Genomic DNA, 20,178 nt, shown 5'->3' with positions numbered 1-20,178 from the left:
GCATATGCTCGTTCCGTACATTAGTGATATGCTATTTGCTGCTTACGGAGACTTCAAAGTATGCATTCTCGGTGTACACATGCCTCGGAGTCACCTTCCTTTACTTTTACTACTATTGTATTTTTCATTAAAATAGTGATATTGTAGACATTTTAGCTTACTCTGTATATGACTCAGTTCCACCAGCTTTGGGAAGTGTATTGTTGGGATTCTATTTCGGGAGATTATACGAGTTTATTTGTCTTGATTTAGTATTTATGTAATTATTTATGTGAAGTTAATATTAAAGGTTAGTCTTATCTAGTCTTAGAGATTATGTGCTATCATGACATCATACAGAGGGAAATTGGGGTCGTGACTAGTTGGTATAAGAGCTCTAGGTTCATAGGTATTACGAGTCATAAACAGGGTTAGTAGAGTCTTGCAGATCGATATAGAGACGTCTGTACTTATCTTCGAGAGGCTACAAAACTATTAGGAAAATATCACTTCTTTGATTCCTTATCGTGCGAGTTGGTTTACTTCGAAAACTAAATCTTTGACTTTCTGTTCTCTCACAGATGGTGAGAACACGCACTATTGGATCAAACGATTAGATACCCGCACCCCCTAGTAGAGCCGTGAGAGATTGGGGCCAGGAAGAGGCCGAGGAGGGGCACATGGTGCATCCAGAGCACCTGCCCGAGCTACAACAAAGAAGACACCAGTAGCTCCAGTTGAGGGGCAGGAACCCGAGGCGCCTGTTGCCACCCCTGCACTTCAAGAGACCCTCGCACAATTCTTGAGCATGTTAGGTACCTTAGCTCTGGCGGGGTTGATTCCACTTGCACCAACCACATCTCAGGCTAGGGGAGGAGGTCAGACTCTCGTGGCCCGTACCGCTGAGCAGCGGGTCCATGTTGATCAGGTCCCAGAGTTTATGCTGATACAACCCGTTGTTTCGGTTCAGCCCGCGGTTAGGGATGTTGCATATGAGGAGGAGCATATTAGACTTGAGAGGTTCAAGAAGTATCACCCTCCTATTTTCAGTGGTTTAGCTTCAGAGGATGCACATGGTTTTCTAGAGGAGTGCTACCGTATTCTCCATACCACGGGTATTGTGGAGATGAGTAGGGTTGCTTTTACTATATTTTAGCTGTTAGGAGCAGTGTATCAGTGGTAGCAGGTTTACGAGGAGGGTAGCCCAGCTGATGCAGCTTCACTTACATGGACTCGGTTTTTGGAGTTGTTCTTGAGAGGGTTTTTTCCTTGAATCCTTAGTGATGCATGGCGTACAGAGTTTGAGTAGCTGCGCCAGGGTATTATAACAGTGACAGAGTATACTGTCTGATTAATAGATTTGTCCAGACATGCACTTGCTTGGTCTTTACCGTCAGAGAGCGAGTTCGTCGATTTATCGAGGGGCTCAACTATGGTATTAAATTCAGCATGGATCGAGAGTTGGAGACAGACACCCCATATCAGCAGGTGGTAGAGATTGCACGGAGGTTGGAAGGTATGTAGAGCCGTGAGAGAGAGGACAGGGAGACGAAGAGGCCTCGAGGTACTGGAGGATTTAGCTATGGTCACGCTGCATCTACTGCCCATCATGGTAGAGGCCATGTGAGCCGTCTAGTTCACACAACACTTCCAGCTTCTAGTGGTGCTCCGGTTATTCGAGATATCAGGTTGCACACTTTGCTTAGCCACTTTCTAGTGCACCTCCTGCACGGGGTGCCTTCAGTGGTCAGTCCAGCCGACCAGGCCCGAGCTAGTCCCAGTAGCCACACCCACCGAATGCTTGCTTTGAGTATGGTGATACCCGCCATATGGTTAGAGACTGTCCCATACTAAGTAGGGGTGCACCTCCACAAACTACTCAGGCTACATGGATTCAGTCAAGTCACAGACTTCTCAAGCCATAATTGCTGCCCAAGTTGCCACTCCACCCGCACACCCAGCTAGGGGTGGGGAACAGGTGGGTAGAGATTGCCCTAGAGAGGGAGGCCAGGACAGATTCTATGCTTTTTCGGGTAGGACAAAGGCATTTGCTTCAGACACAGTCATTACAGGTATGGTTCCGGTTTGCCAAAGAGATGCCTCTGTATTATTTGATCCGGGATCCACTTATTCATATGTGTCATCTTACCCCCTCCATATTTGGATATATCTCGTGATTCTTTGAGTTCTACTGTTTATGTGTCCATGTCTTTGGGAGATTCTATTATTGTGGACCGTGTGTATCCGTCGTGTTTAATTTTTATTGGTGGTTTTAAGACCAAAGTTGATCTATTATTGCTCAGTATGGTAGACTTTGATGTTATCTTGGGCATGGAATGGTTGTCGCCCTATCATGCTATTCTGGATTGTCACGCCAAGATTGCGACATTGGTTATGCGAAGTTTGCCACAGTTAGAGTGGAGGGGTGAATTGGATTATGTTCCTAGAAGGGTTGTGTCATTTCTAAAGGCATAGTGGATGGTTATGAAGGGGTGTGATGCTTATCTAGCCGTTGTAAGAGATGTCAGTGCTGATACTCCTGTCATTGAGTTAGTTCCGGTAGTGAGAGACTTCCCAGATGTATTTCCAGCGGATCTTTTGGGTATGCCACCCAATAGGGATATTGATTTTGGTGTTGACTTGTTGCAGGGCACACAACCCATTTCTATTCCACCATATTATATGGCCCTAGCGTAGCTGAATGAGTTAAAGGAGCAATTGCAAGAGTTGCTTGATAAGGGCTTCATTCGGCCTAGTGTGACGTGTTGGGGTGCTCCAGTCTTGTTTGTGAAGAATAAGGATGGTTATATGTGCATGTGTATTTATTATCGGTAGTTGAACAAGGTTACAATGAAGAACATGTTTCCATTTCCGCACATTGATTACTTGTTTGATCAGCTACAGGGTGCCAGAGTGTTCTCAAAGATTGATTTGCGGTAAGTTATCATCAACTAAAGATTCGGGATCCAGATATTCCGAAGACTGCCTTTAGGACTTGATATGGTCACTATGAATTCCTTATGATGTCATTTGGGCTGAACAACGCCCCAACAACATTTATGCACCTGATGAACAGTGTATTCCAGCCATATCTTGATTCATTTGTCATTGTGTTTATTGACGACATCTTGGTGTACTCCAACAGCCGAGAAGATCATGATGAGCACTTGAGGATTGTGCTCCATACCTTGAGAGAAAAGAAGTTGTATGCAAAATTCTCAAAGTGTGAATTATGGCTTGATTCGGTAGCGTTTTTGGGTCATGTGTTGTCGAGTGAGGGGATCGAGGTAGATCCGAAGAATATTGAGGCATTCAGAGTTGGTCCAGACCATCCTCGGCTACAAATATTCGTAGTTTCCTTGGTTTGGCAGGGTATTATCGACATTTCGTAGATGGTTTGTCATCTATTGTTGCACCTATGACCGGATTGACCCAGAAGGGTGCTCCTTTCATATGGTCAGAGGAGTGTGAGGCGAGCTTTCAAAAGCTCAAGATTGCTTTTACTATAGCCTCAGTATTGGTGTTGCCTATGGGTTTGGGGTCTTATACTGTGTATTGTGATGCATCATGTACTGGCCTTGGCACGGTGTTGATGAAAGACGATGGGGTGATTTCCTACGCATCTCGGCAATTGAAGACCCATGAGAAGAATTATCCAGTCCACGACTTAGAATTGGCAGCTATTGTTCATGCATTAAAGATCTGGCGACATTATTTGTACGGTGTCCCTTGTGAGGTTTTTATCGACCACCAGAGTCTACAACATCTGTTCAAATAGAAGGATCTTAACTTGCGACATCAGAGATGGTTAGAGTTGCTTAAAGACTATGATATCACCATTCTATATCATCCTGGGCAGGCCAATATGGTGGCTGATGCCTTGAGCCTAAAGCGGAGAGTTTGGGCAGTTTAGTATATCTACAGACAGCGGAGAGACCATTAGCATTGGATGTTCAGGCCTTGGCCAACCAGTTTGTTAGATTGGATGTTTCAGAGCCCAGTCGAGTTCTTGCTTGCGTAGTTTCTGGGTCTTCTCTATATGATCATATCAGAGAGTGTCAGTATGACAACCCTCATTTTCTTGTCCTCAAGGACACGGTTCAGCATGGCGATGTTAAGGAGGTTTCTATTGGATATGACGATGTGTTGCGGATGCAGGGCCAATTATGTGTGCCCAATGTAGATGGGTTACGTGAGTTGATTCTTTAGAAGGCCCACAGTCCGCGGTACTTCATTCATCTGGGTGCCGCTATGATGTATCAAGATTAAAGGAAGCACTATTGGTGGAGGAGAATTAAGAAAGACATAGTGAGTATGTAGCTCGGTACCCAAATTGTCAGCAGGTGAAGTATGAGCATCAGAGGCCGGGCGGTCTGCTTCAGAGACTCAAGAATCTTGAGTAGAATCGGAGCGTGGCACCATGGACTTCGTGGTTAGGCTCCCACGGACTCAAAAGAAATTTGACGCGGTATGGGTGATTGTGGATAGGCTGACCAAGTCAGCTCATTTTATTCCGGTAGTGACTACCTATTTTTCAGAGCAGCTCGCTCAGATCTATATCCGTGAGATTATCCGACTTCATGGTGTGCCGATATATATCATCTCTGACTGGGGTACGCATTTCCCATCGCATTTATAGAGAGTTGTACAACGTGAGCTAGGCATACGGGTTGAGTTGAGTACAATATTTCACCCTCAGACGGATGGACAGTCCGAACGCACCATTCAGATATTGGAAGATATGCTCCGTGCCTGTGTTATGGATTTCGTCGGACGTTAGTGATCGACTGTTAGCTGATTACAAAGACTTCAATGTATGCCTGCTCAGCGTCCGTAAGGCTTCAAAGTCACCTTTATTTACTTTTACTATTGTTGTATTTTTCATTCAGACAGTGATGTAGTAGATATTTTAGCTTACTCTTTAGAGTTTATGACTCAGTTCCACTGATTTTGGGAAGTGTATTATTGAGATTCTATTTCTGGAGATTATACGAGTTTGTCCGTCTTGCTTTAGTATTTATGTAATTTTTTCTGTCAAGTTAATATTAAATGTTAGGCTTACCTAGTCTTAGAGACTAGGTGCCATCACGACATCCTACAGAGGAAAATTTGGGTCGTGACATGTTACTTTGTCTAGCAGTAAGACAGAGGGATTCAAGAAATAGCAATTACAGGAATCAATGTCAATATTCGATCCAATCTTGGAGGTAATATCGACGAAAGGTAATAATTAGGAGGATACACCGACTATTTAACAGGTACCCAGATCTTTTCAGGTACCGGAAGAAATGGATGCAACAAAATCAACTACAAAAGAGCTCGAACAAGTCATTTTGTTCATTGAGTTTCCAGAAAGGAAGGTTTACCTGGGAACAGGGTTAAGCCCCAAACTCAGACATAAAATTATTGAATTTTCTAAGGCTACCGCTGATTGTTTTGCATGGTCATATTTAAATATAACAGATATTTCACTTAAAGTTGCAGTTCACAAGCTAAGCTTGGACCCCAATTTTTCTTCGGTAAAGTAGAAAAAATGGCGATAGCCGAGGTCAGAAACATGTTTATTAATGAGTAGGTATCCAGGTTACTTAATATCGGTTCAATTCGTAAAATAGAATATCCTGATTGGTTAGCTAATATAGTGGTAGTTCCAAAAAAGAATAATAAGTTTAGTCTGTATTGATTTCAAGGATTTGAATAAGTTTGCCCTAAAGACACTTTCCTATTGCCGAATATCGATCAAATGATCGATACAACGTCTGCGCATGAGTTGATGAGTTTCTTTGATGCATATTTCGGGTATAATCAAATAAGGATGCACCCGGAGGATCAAGAGAAAATATCATTTATTGCAAATTTTGGTACTTACTATTATAATGTGATGCCATTTGAGCTCAAAAATACCGGAGCCACCTATCAGAGGCTCGTTAATAAGACGTTTGAACGTTAAATTGGTAAAACAATGAAAGTTTATATTGATGACATGTTGGTTAGGTCTCTTAGTTTAGAGGACCATTTGACTCATCTTCAAGAAACATTTGACATTTTAAGGAAGTTTAACATGAAGCTTAACACGAAGAAATCTACTTTTGGAGTTGGATATGAGAAATTTCTTGGCTTCTTGGTTTCGAAAAGAGGAATTGAAGAAATTCCTAGAAAGATTAAAGCCATAGAAGATATTCTGGATCAACTGAAAAATGTGAAGAAGGTGCAAAGGTTGACCGGAAGGTTGGCAGCCCTTAGCAGATTTATATCAAGACCTTCAGAGAAATGTCACAGTTTCTCTTCGTTACTAAAAAAGAAGAATAACTTCTCGTGGACACTAGAGTGACAGAAACTATTGATGGATTTAAAGAATTACTTGTCAAGTCCTCCTTTAATGTCAAAACCAAAGGATGGGGAGCAGCTGCTAGTGTACTTGCCGGCGTCAGAAGTTGCAGCAAGTGCAGTTTTAGTCCGGGAAGATAAAGGTGCGTAGTTCCCTATATATTATGTTAGTAAAATATTTTAAAGTGCAAAAACTCGATATCCGCACCTGGAAAAGTTGGCTCTAGATTTTGTAGTCGCATCTCGAAAGCTTAGTCCCTACTTTTAATGTTACCTTATAGCCGTTGTGACGACTTTTTTCCGGAGAAACATTCCTTCATAAACCTGAGTTATTAGGTCTATTGGCTAAATGGGCAGTCAAAATTAGTGAATTCAATATTGAATATAAACCACGGACTCTGATCAAGTCACAAGTTTTGGCCAACTGTGTGGCTGATTTTAGTCCAGGGATGTTGCATGTAGCTGCAAAAAAAGCAGTTGATATCAGGGACTGCGTCCAGAGTTTGGACCTTATTTATGGATAGCACGTCCAACTTGAAGGGTTCTGGTCTTGGAATAGTATTAATTACTCATTCGGGAGAAATCCTTAGGCAGGCCATATGAATTGTTCATTTAACTAACAAAAAGCCGATTATGAGGCTATGGTTGCAGGAATCGAATTAGCCCGGGGACTAGGCTCTGAGGTGATAGAAGTAAAGTGCGATTCTCAGCTGGTGGTTAATCAGATACACAGATCATTTGATGCTATAGGAGAGCATATGCACCAGTACTTAAATAAAGTACAAGTTTTGCTTTTTCAGTTCAGGGAGTGGTCAGTGATCCATATTCCAAAAGAGGAGAACATGGAGGCTGATGTGTTAGCTAACTTGGGTCCTTCAATGGAGATAAAAGGTGCTGATTCTGGTGTAGTTGTTGCATTCAGTCCTAGATGTGGATGGAGTTGCGAGGTTAATTTAAAAAATCTAGTTTGGGATTGGAGAAACGAATTTATAGAATATCTAAGGCATGGTAAACTGCCTGATGATTCCAAAGCCTCCCGGGTACTTAGAGCAAAAACTGCTCGATATTGTCTTGTCGATGGACAACTATACCGGAGATCGTTTCTGGGTCTGGTTGCTCGACGCTTAGGACCAGCAGAAGCTGATTATGTGATAAGAGAAGTTCCTGAAGGAATTTGTGGCAATTACTCCGGACCATATTTATTGGTGCTCAAATTAATGAGAGTAGGTTACTATTGGGCCCGAATGGAGCAAAATGCAAAGACATTTTTGAAAAAATATGATAAATGCCAATGTTAAGCTCATTTGGTATACTAGTCGGCTGAACTTTTACATTCAGTGGTGTTGTCACGGCTGTTTATAAAATAGGGGATGGATATAGTTGGTCCTTTATCTCAGGGACCCGTACATGTAAAATATCTTTTGGTTTTAACTGATTATTTTTCTAAATGGGTTGAAGCAGGTGCTTTCAAGAAGATTTGAGAACGAAGGTGATAAATATTATTTGGGATCAAATTATTTGTCAATTTGGAGTACCAAAAGAATTTTTTTGTGATAATGGGCCCCAATTCATAGGCTCAAAAGTTAAAAAATTCTTAGAGAGATTGAACATTAAAAGGATCACGTCGTCTTCGTATCATCCAAGTACTAATGGTCAAGTAGAGTCAACGAACAATGTGATAATTCAAAACCTCAAAATAAAATTAGGGGATGCAAAAGGCAGGTGGCCTGAGGAGTTACCTGGAGTATTATGGGCGTATCGAACCATAGAAAAATCAAGTACCGGCGAAAAACCTTTTTTCATTGTGTATAGAGCAAAAGCTTTGATTCCGATGGAGATAGGTGAACTAACCATGAGGTTCTCCTGGGCAAATGAGCAGGAAAATGATAAAGCTATGTTGGTTAAGTTGGAGTTGCTTGAGGAACACCGAAATTTGGCTTATGTGAGAATGATGGCACTGAAGCAGATGATGGAAAGGCATTATAATCTAAGAGCAAATCTTCTTAATTTTAAATTTGGAGACTTGGACTTACGAAAAGTGACTCATAATACCCGGGAAGTCAACACCGGGAAGTTGGGACCTAATTGGAAATGACCTTACTGGATTTTTGCTATTACCGGTAAAGGTTCATATCAGCTAGAAAATCAAGGTAGAGTCCAAGAAATTGGAACGTGACTCATCTTAAAAAGTACTATTGTTGAAGACTACTGATTATACTGAAAGTATGCACTGCACTCTTTTTTTCCTTCCAGTTTTTGTTCCAAATGAGGTTTTCTGGTAAGGTTTTTAATGAGGCAATAACGTAGCATACTCCGAATAAGAATTGCTAATAGCAATAGGAAATTCACTGTACGAATCCTCATACTTTGTATCCGAACACTGGGGGGGGGGGAAGCTACTCCCATCAGAATACTAAAAGTGTCAATGCTAGCCTCAAAAGGTAAATGAAGTATCTAGAAATGGAGCAATACCGAAGATTGCTAAAACTGGGAAATATATTTTGAATTTAAAAGTTTGGTTATTACAAAAGACCATGAGTCAGGATAGGGGACTGCATATTCAGACTCGTAGAAATAAGAAGTACATGATTTGCCACATATATTGGCAAATTCGTTTACTTAGTTAATGTACGAATATTTTACTTATGTAAATGTACTTTTGAAAATAGAGGAAATAAATGAAAGTCCATTTGTTTTTATATCTTATTTCTTGTCCAATAGACATGAATTTTCTTTTACTTGAATGTTGCTTAAACTTCAAATGTAAGTGCTAGAATAAATATGAGAAGTTATCTTCAAGAGCACCGTAAATATAAAGACCCTCTATTATGAAACCTTTCTAGTTAAAGGTTAAAAATCGGAAGTATTAATACCCGGTATTAAAGTTAACTGGATGTGAAAATTCCCAGACTTTGTCAATAGAAAAGCAAAAATCAAAATGATATCTTTTGCTAAAAACCCTGAGAAGTTAAGCAAAAAAGGTATCTTTCATTTCAAAATCCCGGCTGCTGGTAGGCTAGAAACCCGTATTTTAGCCTTAGTATTGTACTCTAATTACTATATTTTACGTGTGTTTGAGCTTAAATGATAGTGAATTATACTTATTACGTATTTTATGCTTTGTAGGAAATGATTTCGAGCTATTTAGGTTATTTGGAGCTAAATAGAACAAGTTGGAGCTTTGAAATCTGAGTATAAGCCCAAGAAATTAAGCTGGAATTACGTTTGGGGGTCGAGGACCTAGTCTAGATGTCAAAAAATGAACAAACGAATTTACTCTGAAAAAATGACATAACCGCGCCACATGGGGCACCGCAAGGCGCGGTGCGGCAATGCAAATGTGGTATGACAGACTTTTGGCGAGCCCTTTTGATTTCCTCACAAGCGCGCCGCATGGTGCAGCGCGGTGCGTGCCACAGGTGTACATAAATCACAGAGTAGTTTCCTACTTTGTCTAGGAAAAGGTAGCCTCGTCTGGTTTTGTTTCTACATGGTAGAAATACATCAAAAATAAGATTCTGAGGGTACTTTTGACCTACGAAAGATTGAAAAACCAACCAAGGTAAGAACACTCAAGAATTCATCAATATTTCAACCTCCAATCATTGAAATACGGGAATTTGTATCAAATCATTTTAATTGATGTTTTCTTTATTTTTGAACCTTAATGAGATGTCTTACTCCATTGCTATGGAGTAATTTTCATTAAGGAGTTGACAAATACAGTATTTTGATAACTTGGTTAGCGATTCGATTCTTGATAATTGTTAGAATTAATTGATGGATCTTTAATTTGTATTGTGGAGTTATTTATTATTTTGCTTAATCGAAAGAGGAGTTTGATATTGAATTTTTTCACATCTTATGCTCTAGTTTAAATTCATGATTCAAATAGGTAATTGAAAGAGCCTCTTGAATTGTTAATCGAACTAGAAAATAGAGAAATATTCGTGAGAAGTTACCCTTTAGATCATAACCATCATTATATTGTTGCAATTGTTTACCGTGCTTCACTTGGATTAAATACTAAAATTAATATTTAATCGAAAGAGGAACATTAACTTCAAGTGTAATCTGATTATCAATTGAATTCGTGAGAATCAACCATATTATAGGGTGAATTAACTCAAGAATTAGATCCCGAGTCAGTTGTCTTGCACCTGTCTAGTCAATTACCCTTATTTCCCTCATTGATATTTGTTCGTGCTCATCCACTGTATTTTGTGATAAATCGATAATTGCTTAAATTTTAGTAGTTAATAGTAGTAATAGTAATCAACTGAATATTATTCGAACACTATTTAAATCCAATCCCTGTGGGTACGATAATTTAACTATAATATTTTTGGCTAGCGAGCATTAATTTTGTGTTGTGTTTTGCTCTCGTCAAATTTTGACACAGTTAGAGGGAATTGGCAATCAATTGTGTTTAAAATAGTTTTAGTACTAATTAAGGACCCACTTTTTACTTTAGTGTATTCACATTTTCTCACTTGTGTGCAGGATACAGGTTCATTTCTCTGGTGTATGACTCGATCCTCTTCAAAGAAAGTGATACCCTACGAACCAGAGTTGGAGAAATACACGTGACAACTGAGAAAAGAAAGAGAATTAACAGAAAACTTCTTGGGTCAAACTTCGACTCAAGATACCATGGCAAACAAGGAGAATTATGTAATAGACTTAGCTGTAAGAGAGGCAACACAACAAGAAGCTGCACGGATCGCAGCTGAAGCAGCCCGAAAAATTGCTGATGAGACGGTCGAAGATTCAATCTAAACCGACCCTAGGTTGAAGACCAGTTCGAGAATGCAACACCCAGGCCTGGAAGATCATTGGGTGACTATACTAGGCTAGTCTATAATCAAGGTCTGTCAAGTGTCAGACCTCCACCCATAGCAGCAAACAACTTCGAATTGAAGCAAGGCTTGCTTCAACCTATCCAAAACAAATGCATTTTCAGAGGGAAGGTGAACAAAGATTCTAACACTGACTTGATGGATTTTGAAGAAATCATGAACACCTTCCAATACAATGGAATATCAAAGGATACAGTCTACTTAAGGGCATTCCCCTTTTCATTGATGACCCGAAGCAATGGCTTCGTAGCTTACCCACGGGTTTGATTAGGACATGGGAAGATATGACCAAAAGGTTTCTTAACAAGTATTTCTCAACTGCAAAAACAGGAAAGTTCATAAGGGAAATCCATAATTTCTGCTAGAAGGAGACATAAATGGTTTTCGATGCTTGAAAAAGATTTAAGGAGATAATAAGAAAGTGTCAGCACAATGGCATTGATTTGTGGATGCAACTTCAGGATTTTTGGGATGGGTTAACACCTTTTAGCGACGAACTCTGAATACTGCATGTGGAGGTCCACTAATGAAGAAAACTCTGGAGGAGGTTCTCTTAATCCTTGATGAACTATCTGAGGATGCTAACCAGTGGCTGGCTAAGAGTAATGACAGAAGAAAATCAGTTGGGATTCACCAGGTGGACTCTAACACATCCATGCAAGCCCAACTAGACACAATGGCCAAGGATATAAGGAAGCTGACATTGGCCAAGGTACAGAGTGAGCCGCAAGCAGCATGTGACTTTGTGGAATGAGATACCCTACACATGAGTGTCAAGCATCAACTGAGGAAGTCAACGCTGTGGGGAACTTTAATAGAGGAAACTACCAAGGCGGGAACAACTATAATTCTATTGGTCAAAGACATCCAGGTTTTTCGTGGAGTTCACCCAGTGGGAGCTTGAACTCATGGAAGCAAAAAAATCTCAGACCCTAGGGTCAAGGACCACCGGGTTTTCTGAACCAATAGAGGTAGAAATACCGGCCACAACAGTAAAATCAGTCTAGTATGGAATATCTCAGGAAGGCATTCATCAATAAATCAGATAAAATATTTGAGACTCAGGGCACAACCATCCGAGAGCAGGGTGCAGCTATTCGAGAGCAGGGCACTGATAAGTAGGGATTTTAGCCTATTAATTGCTCTCTTTTACTTGTATTTTTGAACTTGAACAAAAACAAAGACTGGGCAAAGAGGTATGGAATGCGGACCGTGTTATTTCGAGGTCCGCGATATGAAGAATTAGAGAGATTGTTTTTTGGGCACAAACATGAATGCGAACCGCGACAAGAAGATGAGGCCGCGAAAGTACCGGCACAGCCGCGATGGGAATTCCGCGAACCACGGTTGCTGAGGTTCAGAGAGTGCATAATTCAAGAAAAAATGATAAGGGAGGTCCGCGTCAAAGTTACACGGCCGTGAAAGTCTCTCACGCGGATACGGTGAAAATTACGCAGTCCGCGAAACAAGGTTCAACCCAGGTCCAGATGTGAAGAAACGCGGACCGCGATCAAAATTACGCGGCCGCGAAAGCAAGTGTGCGGCCGCGATCAAAATTACGCGGCCACGAAACTTTCGCAGGGGTATTTTTGTCCGTAAATTTTAGCTTAGTATAAATAGATCTTTTTGTCAAGTTTAGGTTATGTTATGTTTTTGCTGAGTACGTGAGGTGGCTAGGTTTTCCCTTTTGGGCAATTTTGTACAAGATTTACCTTATAACATTAGACATCTTTTAATTTAGTATTATGGATTATATCTTATCTTTATCTTTGATTTCGGCTATTATTATGAGTAGCTAGACCCATAGCTAGGGTTGTGACCCAACCCTAGTGTGGGTATTTAATAGGTCTTGAATATTAGGGCTTGATTGTTTATGGGTTAGTGATATTTAGCCTAGTTCATGCTAGAATTATAGAATTAGTGGTTGCAAACACTGATTCATGCCTTTGTGACTTAGGCTCTTCTTGAGAAAGAGGGACTAAGTATAGGAAAACTAGGCTAACAAGGAATTGGGGTGAACTCAAGAAATTGATAGCCCTAGTAAAAGGGTTAAACATAGAGATAGTAATACCTGACTTGAGCTAATATCACTTGTATTGCATGAATACCCATTTGTATTTGAGAAAGCCAAATTGGGCAAAATCACTCAAACTACCAAGAGGTATAGAGTGAGTACTTGGGTGTGATAATTGTATTAGGACCTGAATCAAATCAAACTCGCCCTAGATTCTTGATACCCGTTAGATATCCACGTAGGCGGAAGTCACTACCCTAGTCCTTTTAACCACTTGAAAGCTATCATAAAAAATATTGTACTTAGCTTTAATCTTAACATACAATAGAAATAGAAATAGAAGTAGAATCAACACCATCATGTTTGGAAGTGCAATTAGGAATAACACACACATCTTGATTTAGATAATTACCTAATTCTAAATCAATTAACTCCCTGTTGAAATCGATCCCGACCTTGTTGGGTAAAACTGCATCGACCATCCTCGCTACTCAATAGTGGTGTAGGTTTGGCACCGATCAATTTTTGGCACCGTTGCCGGGGAGTTAGACGGTTTTAGCTATCTATCTAACTATTTGTGAGTTTTATTTTTCTTTCCTTCCGTTTTCTAATTTTTGTGTGTCAATTGCTTTAGGTACCAAGTGGCTCATAATGAAGCTCTCGGACATATTCCTCAGGGGGATGAGGTAGATGAAAATGTTGTGGATGAGGTCAACCTAGAACCTTAAGTACAAAGAAGAGGCTGCCTGCCTCATGACAACGTGCCAAACCCTCCCCCACCTCCTCCAAGGGCAGCACACCGGGTGCTACCCAATGAAGGCTACGCAAGTGCAATTGTCCCGCCCCGAATTCGGGCGGGCAATTTTCAAATAACCAATGTCATGCTAACTCTATTAGAGCAAAGGGGTTTCTTCACCGGAGCTCCACATCAGAACGCATATAAGCATCTCAAAGGTTTTGTAGACACATGATGGGGGAGCAAGCAGACGAATGTATCTGAGGACGCTTTGAGATTGAGGCTTTTCCCATTTTCACTTAGAGGGAAGGCTTTGGATTGGCTTGAGAGGCTTCCAAACCATTCCATCACCACGTGGGATGAGTTGGCTGAGAAGTTCATAGCAAAGTTCTTCTCTCCGGGTCATATGGCAACATTGAAGGATGAGATCTTAGCCTTTCAACAAGAGCCAAATGAACCCTTACATGAAATCTGGGAGCGGTAACGGACAATGGTAAAAGAATGCCCCAACAATAATATGACTGAAGCAATGATCCAGCAAATATTTTATAGGGGTATCAACACAACTAACCAGTGTGTGGTGAATCAGCTGGCAGGGGGTAACTTCATGAACATGCCATATTCAGAAGCATGTGAAATTCTAGATGAGATGGTGGACACCTCCTCAGCTTGGCAAAGTCGGGCAAACATTCCTCAGGGTGACTCTAATGTCATCCAACTTCACAAGGAACTTCATGATCATGGACCAGCCATAGCAGAATTGACAACTACTATGAACCAATTAGCAAAGGCTCAGCTTCAGTAGGTTCAGGGGCCAAAGCAAGTAAACGCCTAAGGAGTGAATGTAATGGTCAGCAAGAGAAGACAACATGGTCAACAAGTGCAAAGCAATCAAGAGCAATTTGAGCAAAGTGGTAGTGGCTACAATCAAGATGATTCTTATGATGATCAAAGTGAAGAAGTTTTATATGCCAATAATTACCAAAGTCAACGGAGCAATGCTCCAAATCAACAATGGAGATCACAAGGAAACAATCAAAATTGGGGCAACTAAGGCCAAGGGAATTGGAATAGTGGCAACAACAACAATCCGAACAATTGGGGGAAGGGGAGGCAATGGAAACCAAGGGTGTTGGAGCAACAATAACCAAGGCAATCGGGGGTCGGTCTTTCAAAGTCCCCCGATGTATCAACAACCCAACAACCCGCCTCCATATCTGTCTCAAGGGAAAGGTTCTTCAAATAATGAGGTGGGCGGATAGAAAGTATGTTCAAGCAAATGATGGAAAGAAATGCCGACTCTGATACCCAAATAGCCTCCCACAATACTTCTATCTGCAACTTGTAAGTACAAGTGGGTCAAATTTCTCAAGCATTGAATACTCTCCCTAAGGGGGCACTACCAAGTGATACAGTAGTAAACCCGAAGGGTGGGAACAATACAGGACATGCTACCGTGGTGACCACAAGAAACGGTAGAGGTGGAGATGCAAGTACCTCCAATCCAAGAAAGATTGTGAATGATGATTTGGTTGTGCAAGAAGATGATGAGATCCAAGCCAATGATGAGAATGTGAATGATGAAGTGAGGATAGACATTGATGACAATGTGGAGGAGACACAAAATGATCTGAACCCGTATAGGGAACACATGATAGACATACAAGAAACGTTAGTGCCCAAAGCCAAGGCCCCTTTACCAAGGCCTCCTCCACCGTATCCTCAAAGGCTTGCAAAGAAAAACAATAAAAACCAATTCCAGAAATTTATTGATATGATGAAGAGTTTGTCCATAAATGTGCCTTTGGTTGAAGCTCTAGAACAAATGCCGGGATATGCCAAATTCATGAAGGACTTGGTAACAAAGAAGAGGTCAATGAATTGTGAGATGATCAAAATGACACATCAAGTGAGTGCCATTGTGCATTCCATGGCTCCAAAGCTAGAAGATCCCGATGCCCTTACAATTCCATCCACTATTGGTAGTGCCGATTTTGCCCAAGCCTTGTGTGATTTGGGAGCAAGCATTAATTTGATGCCATATTCTGTGTTCAAGACATTGGGTATTGGGCAACCAAGACCTACTTCCATGAGGTTGCAAATGGCGAACCGGACAATGAAGAGGCCGCTGGGGATTATTGATAATGTTCTAGTTCGGGTCGACAAGTTTATTCTTCCCGCAAATTTTGTGATTCTCGACTGCGAAGTTGACTATGAGATGTCAATCATATTGGGGAGACCTTTCCTAGCAACAGGGAAGGCATTGGTTGATGTGGAAGCTAGGGAGCTCACCTTCCGGGTGGGCGATGAAAAAGTTATGTTCCACGTGTGCAAGTCAATGAGGAAGCCTAATAGCAACGAAGTATGCTCTTTTGTGGATCTTGTGATGGAGGTGATTATTGATGACATGAGTGCTATGATTAATGTGGAAGACCCTCTAGAAGCTGTGTTGTTGAATCATGAGGATGATGAGAAGGTAGGCTTGATAGAATATGCAAATGCTTTGCAAGGAATGAGATCCTACACATATGGAGCCCGTAAACTTTCCTTGGACCTTGAGAACCGGAAGATTCCGCCAACAAAGCCCTCAATCGAGGAGCCACCAACATTGGAGTTGAAGCCCTTGCCTTCACACCTCAAGTATGAGTTCTTAGGCCCCTGTTCCACATTACCTATTATTCTTTCTTCGTGCTTAACTAACGTGGAGGTAGATTCCACCCTTGCGGTGCTTCAAAGAAGGAAGAAGGCAATAGGATGGACTTTGGCTAACATTCGGGGTATAAGCCCCGCCTTTTGCATGCACAAAATCATACTCGAGGAAGATGCCAAACCATCTGTGGAACATCAACGGAGGTTGAATGAGGCCATGCAAGATGTCATCAAGAAAGAGATAATCAAATGGCTAGATGCAGGGGTTATGTACCCCATTCAAGATAGTTCATGGACTTCGCCGGTACAATGTGTCCCGAAGATGGGGGTATGACTGTGATCACAAATGAGAAAAATGAGTTGATCCCCACCAGAACTGTTACCAGTTGGAGGGTATGCATGGATTATAGAAAGCTGAACAAAGTGACCCGCAAAGACCATTTTCCATTGGCATTTCTTGACCAAATGTTGGATAGACTTGCCGGGCGTGCTTATTATTGCTTTTTGGATGGGTACTCTGGGTACAACCAGATTCTCATTGCACCTGAAGACCAAGAGAAAACCACCTTCACCTATCCGTATGGCACATTTGCATTCTCACGGATGCCGTTTGGTTTGTGTAATGCACCGGCTACCTTTCAACGGTGTATGATGGCAATATTTACGGATATGGTGGAGGACTTACTCGAAGTGTTCATGGATGATTTCAATGTTGTGGGGGATTCATTTGAAGAATGCTTGGATAATCTTGACAAAGTGTTGGCCTGATGTGAAGAGACCAACTTAGTGCTTATTTGGGAAAAGTGCCACTTTATGGTCGAGGAGGGCATTGTCCTCGGACATAAGATCTCAAAGAATGGTATTGAAGTGGACAAAGCAAAACTTTAAGTGATTTCAAAACTCCCTCTTCCTACTTCCGTCAAGGGAGTGAGGAGCTTTCTTGGTCACGCGAAGTTTTACCGAAGGTTCATCAAGGATTTCTCAAAAGTGGTGAACCCCTTCTGCAAGTTGTTGGAAAAAGATGCAAAGTTTGTGTTAAATGATGATTGCATGAAAGCTTTTGAGATTCTCAAGTATAGATTGACTACCACTCCCATCATTACCATACCCAATTGGAGCTTACCATTTGAGCTCATGTGCGATGCTAGCGACATTGCGGTAGGAGCGATTTTGGGGCAAAGGATCAACAAGATATTCCATCCGATTTATTATGCAAGCAAAACAATGAACGACGCCCAAGTATACTATACGGTGACCGATAAAGAGTTATTATCCATTGTCTTCACCATGGGTCGTACCTCATGGGTGCCAAAGTGATTGTGCACACCGATCACGCGGCACTTCGTTACTTGATGACCAAAAAGGACTCTAAGGCTAGGTTGATGAGATGGTTTCTTCTTCTACAAGAGTTTGACCCTGAAATCATAGACCAAAAAGGGAGTGAGAATCAAGTGGCAGACTACTTGTCCCACTTGGAAGAGGAGGGGAGGCCCCATGATGGCCTCGAGATTAATGATTCGTTTCCGGATGAACAACTCTTCTCCATGTCTTTGAATGGGATGCCTTGGTTCGCCAATGTGGCTAACTTTCTTGTGACCGGCATTGTCTTGAGTGAGTTGTCTTTTAACCAAATAAGGAAGCTCAAACGAGACAAGTTGGATTATTATTAGGACGTGCCATATATTTTCAAGATTTGCAATGATGGTGTTATCCGGAGATATGTTCTGGAAGAGGAGCAATTGAGTATTCTTGAAGCTTGCCATTCCTCACCCCACGCTAGGCATCATGGTGGAGAGAGAACTGCTACAAAGGTCCTAAGCTGTGGATTCTATTGGTATACCTTGTACAAAGACGCTAGCGAGCTTGTTAGGCGTTGTGATGAGTTCCAAAGTGCTGGTGGAATTTCCAAGAAGAATGAAATGCCCCTCACCACTATTCTTGAGATTGATATTTTCGATGTGTGGGGCATCGACTTTATGGGGCCATTTGTGAGTTCATGTGGGAACACTTATATTCTAGTTGCTGTTGATTATGTTTCCAAATGGGTTGAAGCTGTGGATTTGCCCAACAATGAGGCACGGAGTGTGGTGGCTTTCTTAAAGAAAAGTATCTTCACAAGGTTCGGCACCCCAAGGGCTATCATTAGTGATTGGGGTTTTCATTTTTGCAACAAAGCCTTCGACACTTTACTTTCTAAGTATGGTGTCAACCATAAGGTGTCAACTCCTTACCACCCACAGCTAGTGGACAAGTTGAGGTCTCCAACAGGGAGATCAAGAGCATATTATCAAAGACTATCAATGCAAACCGGACTAATTGGTCAAGAAAACTTGACGATGCTTTATGGGCCTATCATACAGCTTACAAGACTCCAATTGGTATGTCTCCGTACCGATTGGTATTTGAGAAAGCATGCCATCTTTTGGTTGAATTAGAGCACAAGTCCATGTGGGCACTGAAGAAGTTGAACCTTAAATGGGATGTAGCTGCCAATCTCCGGGTAGAGCAACTAAATGAACTTGATGAGTTTCGGTTCCATGCTTATTCCAGCTCGTCCTTGTATAAGGACAAGATGAAGTACTTACATGACAAATATATCCGGAACAAAGAATTCAAGGAGGGTGACTTGGTTCTTTTATTCAACTCTCGGTTACGGATGTTTTCGGGAAAGCTCAAGTCAAAGTGGAGTGGCCCTTTTGAAGTGGTGCATGTAACTCCGTTTGGTGCTCTCGATTTGAAAAACAAAAATGGTGAAATCCTTAGAGTCAATGGGCTCCGAGTGAACCATTACCTTGGCAAGATTGATGACAGCCACGTGGTGGCCTTAATCCATTTCAAATGATGATGGTAACATGTGTCGTGCCACGACGTTAAATCAGGCATTTCTTGGGAGGCAACCCATGTGTTTTCTTTTTTTTGATTTTCTTCTTAAATTAGGCATTGTTTTGGATTAACTGGTTGTGAAGTATATGTAGGAACTGGTTGTGCAGTGTAGGATTTTTACAGGGTGTTGGAAGTTCGCAGAGCGTGCCCAAAATTTCGCGGTCAGCATGAGCATTTCGCGGCTGCACATTTTTGTCCGCGGACGCGTACTTGAAAAGAGCAAAATGCCAACTTTCTAAAGTTGGACTGTCAAAAAAAAAAAATCCTTCAGATATCGCAGCCGCGTTCCAATTTTTGCGGACCGCATTGAATTTCGCGGACGCGGCTAATATTCCGCAGACCGCGCCCATGTGCTTGTAGCTGGTCTACATAAGGTAACATAGCGCGGACCGCGATAGAATTTCGCGACCGCGTTCAGGTAAGGCGGTGAGTCCCACAGTTGATTAGTATAAATAAGGATTACTTAAACATTTTTCATTTCACCAACAAAAAAGCACCGTTCATCTAATCCTGCTCTCAATTTTCATCTCATTCACATTAAGAGTTCATTTCCTACTACAATTTTACAACTGGTATGTTCAATTCCATGATGTGATTTTATCTTTTTCTTTTCTTTTCTCTTTGCTTTAATTTTTCTTTTTAGTTAGGGTTAGATGCATGCCATGATCTCAAATTAATACTTAATTGATACTTAAATACATATGGGTAGTGTTTATATGCCTAATAGGTGC

General features: G+C 41.3%; 1 protein-coding gene across 1 annotated transcript; it reads left to right on the top strand.

The window, feature by feature from the left end:
• The first annotated feature begins 6,947 nt into the window (after positions 1-6,947).
• LOC142171906 (uncharacterized) lies at positions 6,948-10,837 on the top strand. The gene is made up of 4 exons (XM_075235625.1): positions 6,948-7,529; positions 7,674-7,767; positions 7,881-8,283; positions 10,810-10,837. The coding sequence occupies exons 1-4, from the start codon at positions 6,948-6,950 to the stop codon at positions 10,835-10,837; spliced, it is 1,107 nt and encodes a 368-aa protein (XP_075091726.1).
• Positions 10,838-20,178: the final 9,341 nt, after the last annotated feature.

Source organism: Nicotiana tabacum, chromosome 17 (assembly GCF_000715075.1).
Source record: "Nicotiana tabacum cultivar K326 chromosome 17, ASM71507v2, whole genome shotgun sequence".
In the NCBI taxonomy this organism is placed as follows: Eukaryota; Viridiplantae; Streptophyta; class Magnoliopsida; order Solanales; family Solanaceae; genus Nicotiana; species Nicotiana tabacum.
The sequence above is the reverse complement of the archived record's forward strand: the minus strand, read 5'-3'. Positions and strand labels throughout refer to the sequence as shown.

What these genes read in the sequence shown, in the direction of transcription:
- LOC142171906 (XM_075235625.1), top strand. Translation starts at nt 6,948, where the DNA reads ATGGTTGCAGGAATCGAATTAGCCCGGGGACTAGGCTCTGAGGTGATA. An exon ending in TTCTAAATGGGTTGAAGCAG is followed by an intron (nt 7,768 to 7,880) that starts GTGCTTTCAAGA and finishes CCCAATTCATAG; the next exon opens with GCTCAAAAGTTAAAAAATTC. An exon ending in CTGAAGCAGATGATGGAAAG is followed by an intron (nt 8,284 to 10,809) that starts GCATTATAATCT and finishes ACTTGTGTGCAG; the next exon opens with GATACAGGTTCATTTCTCTG.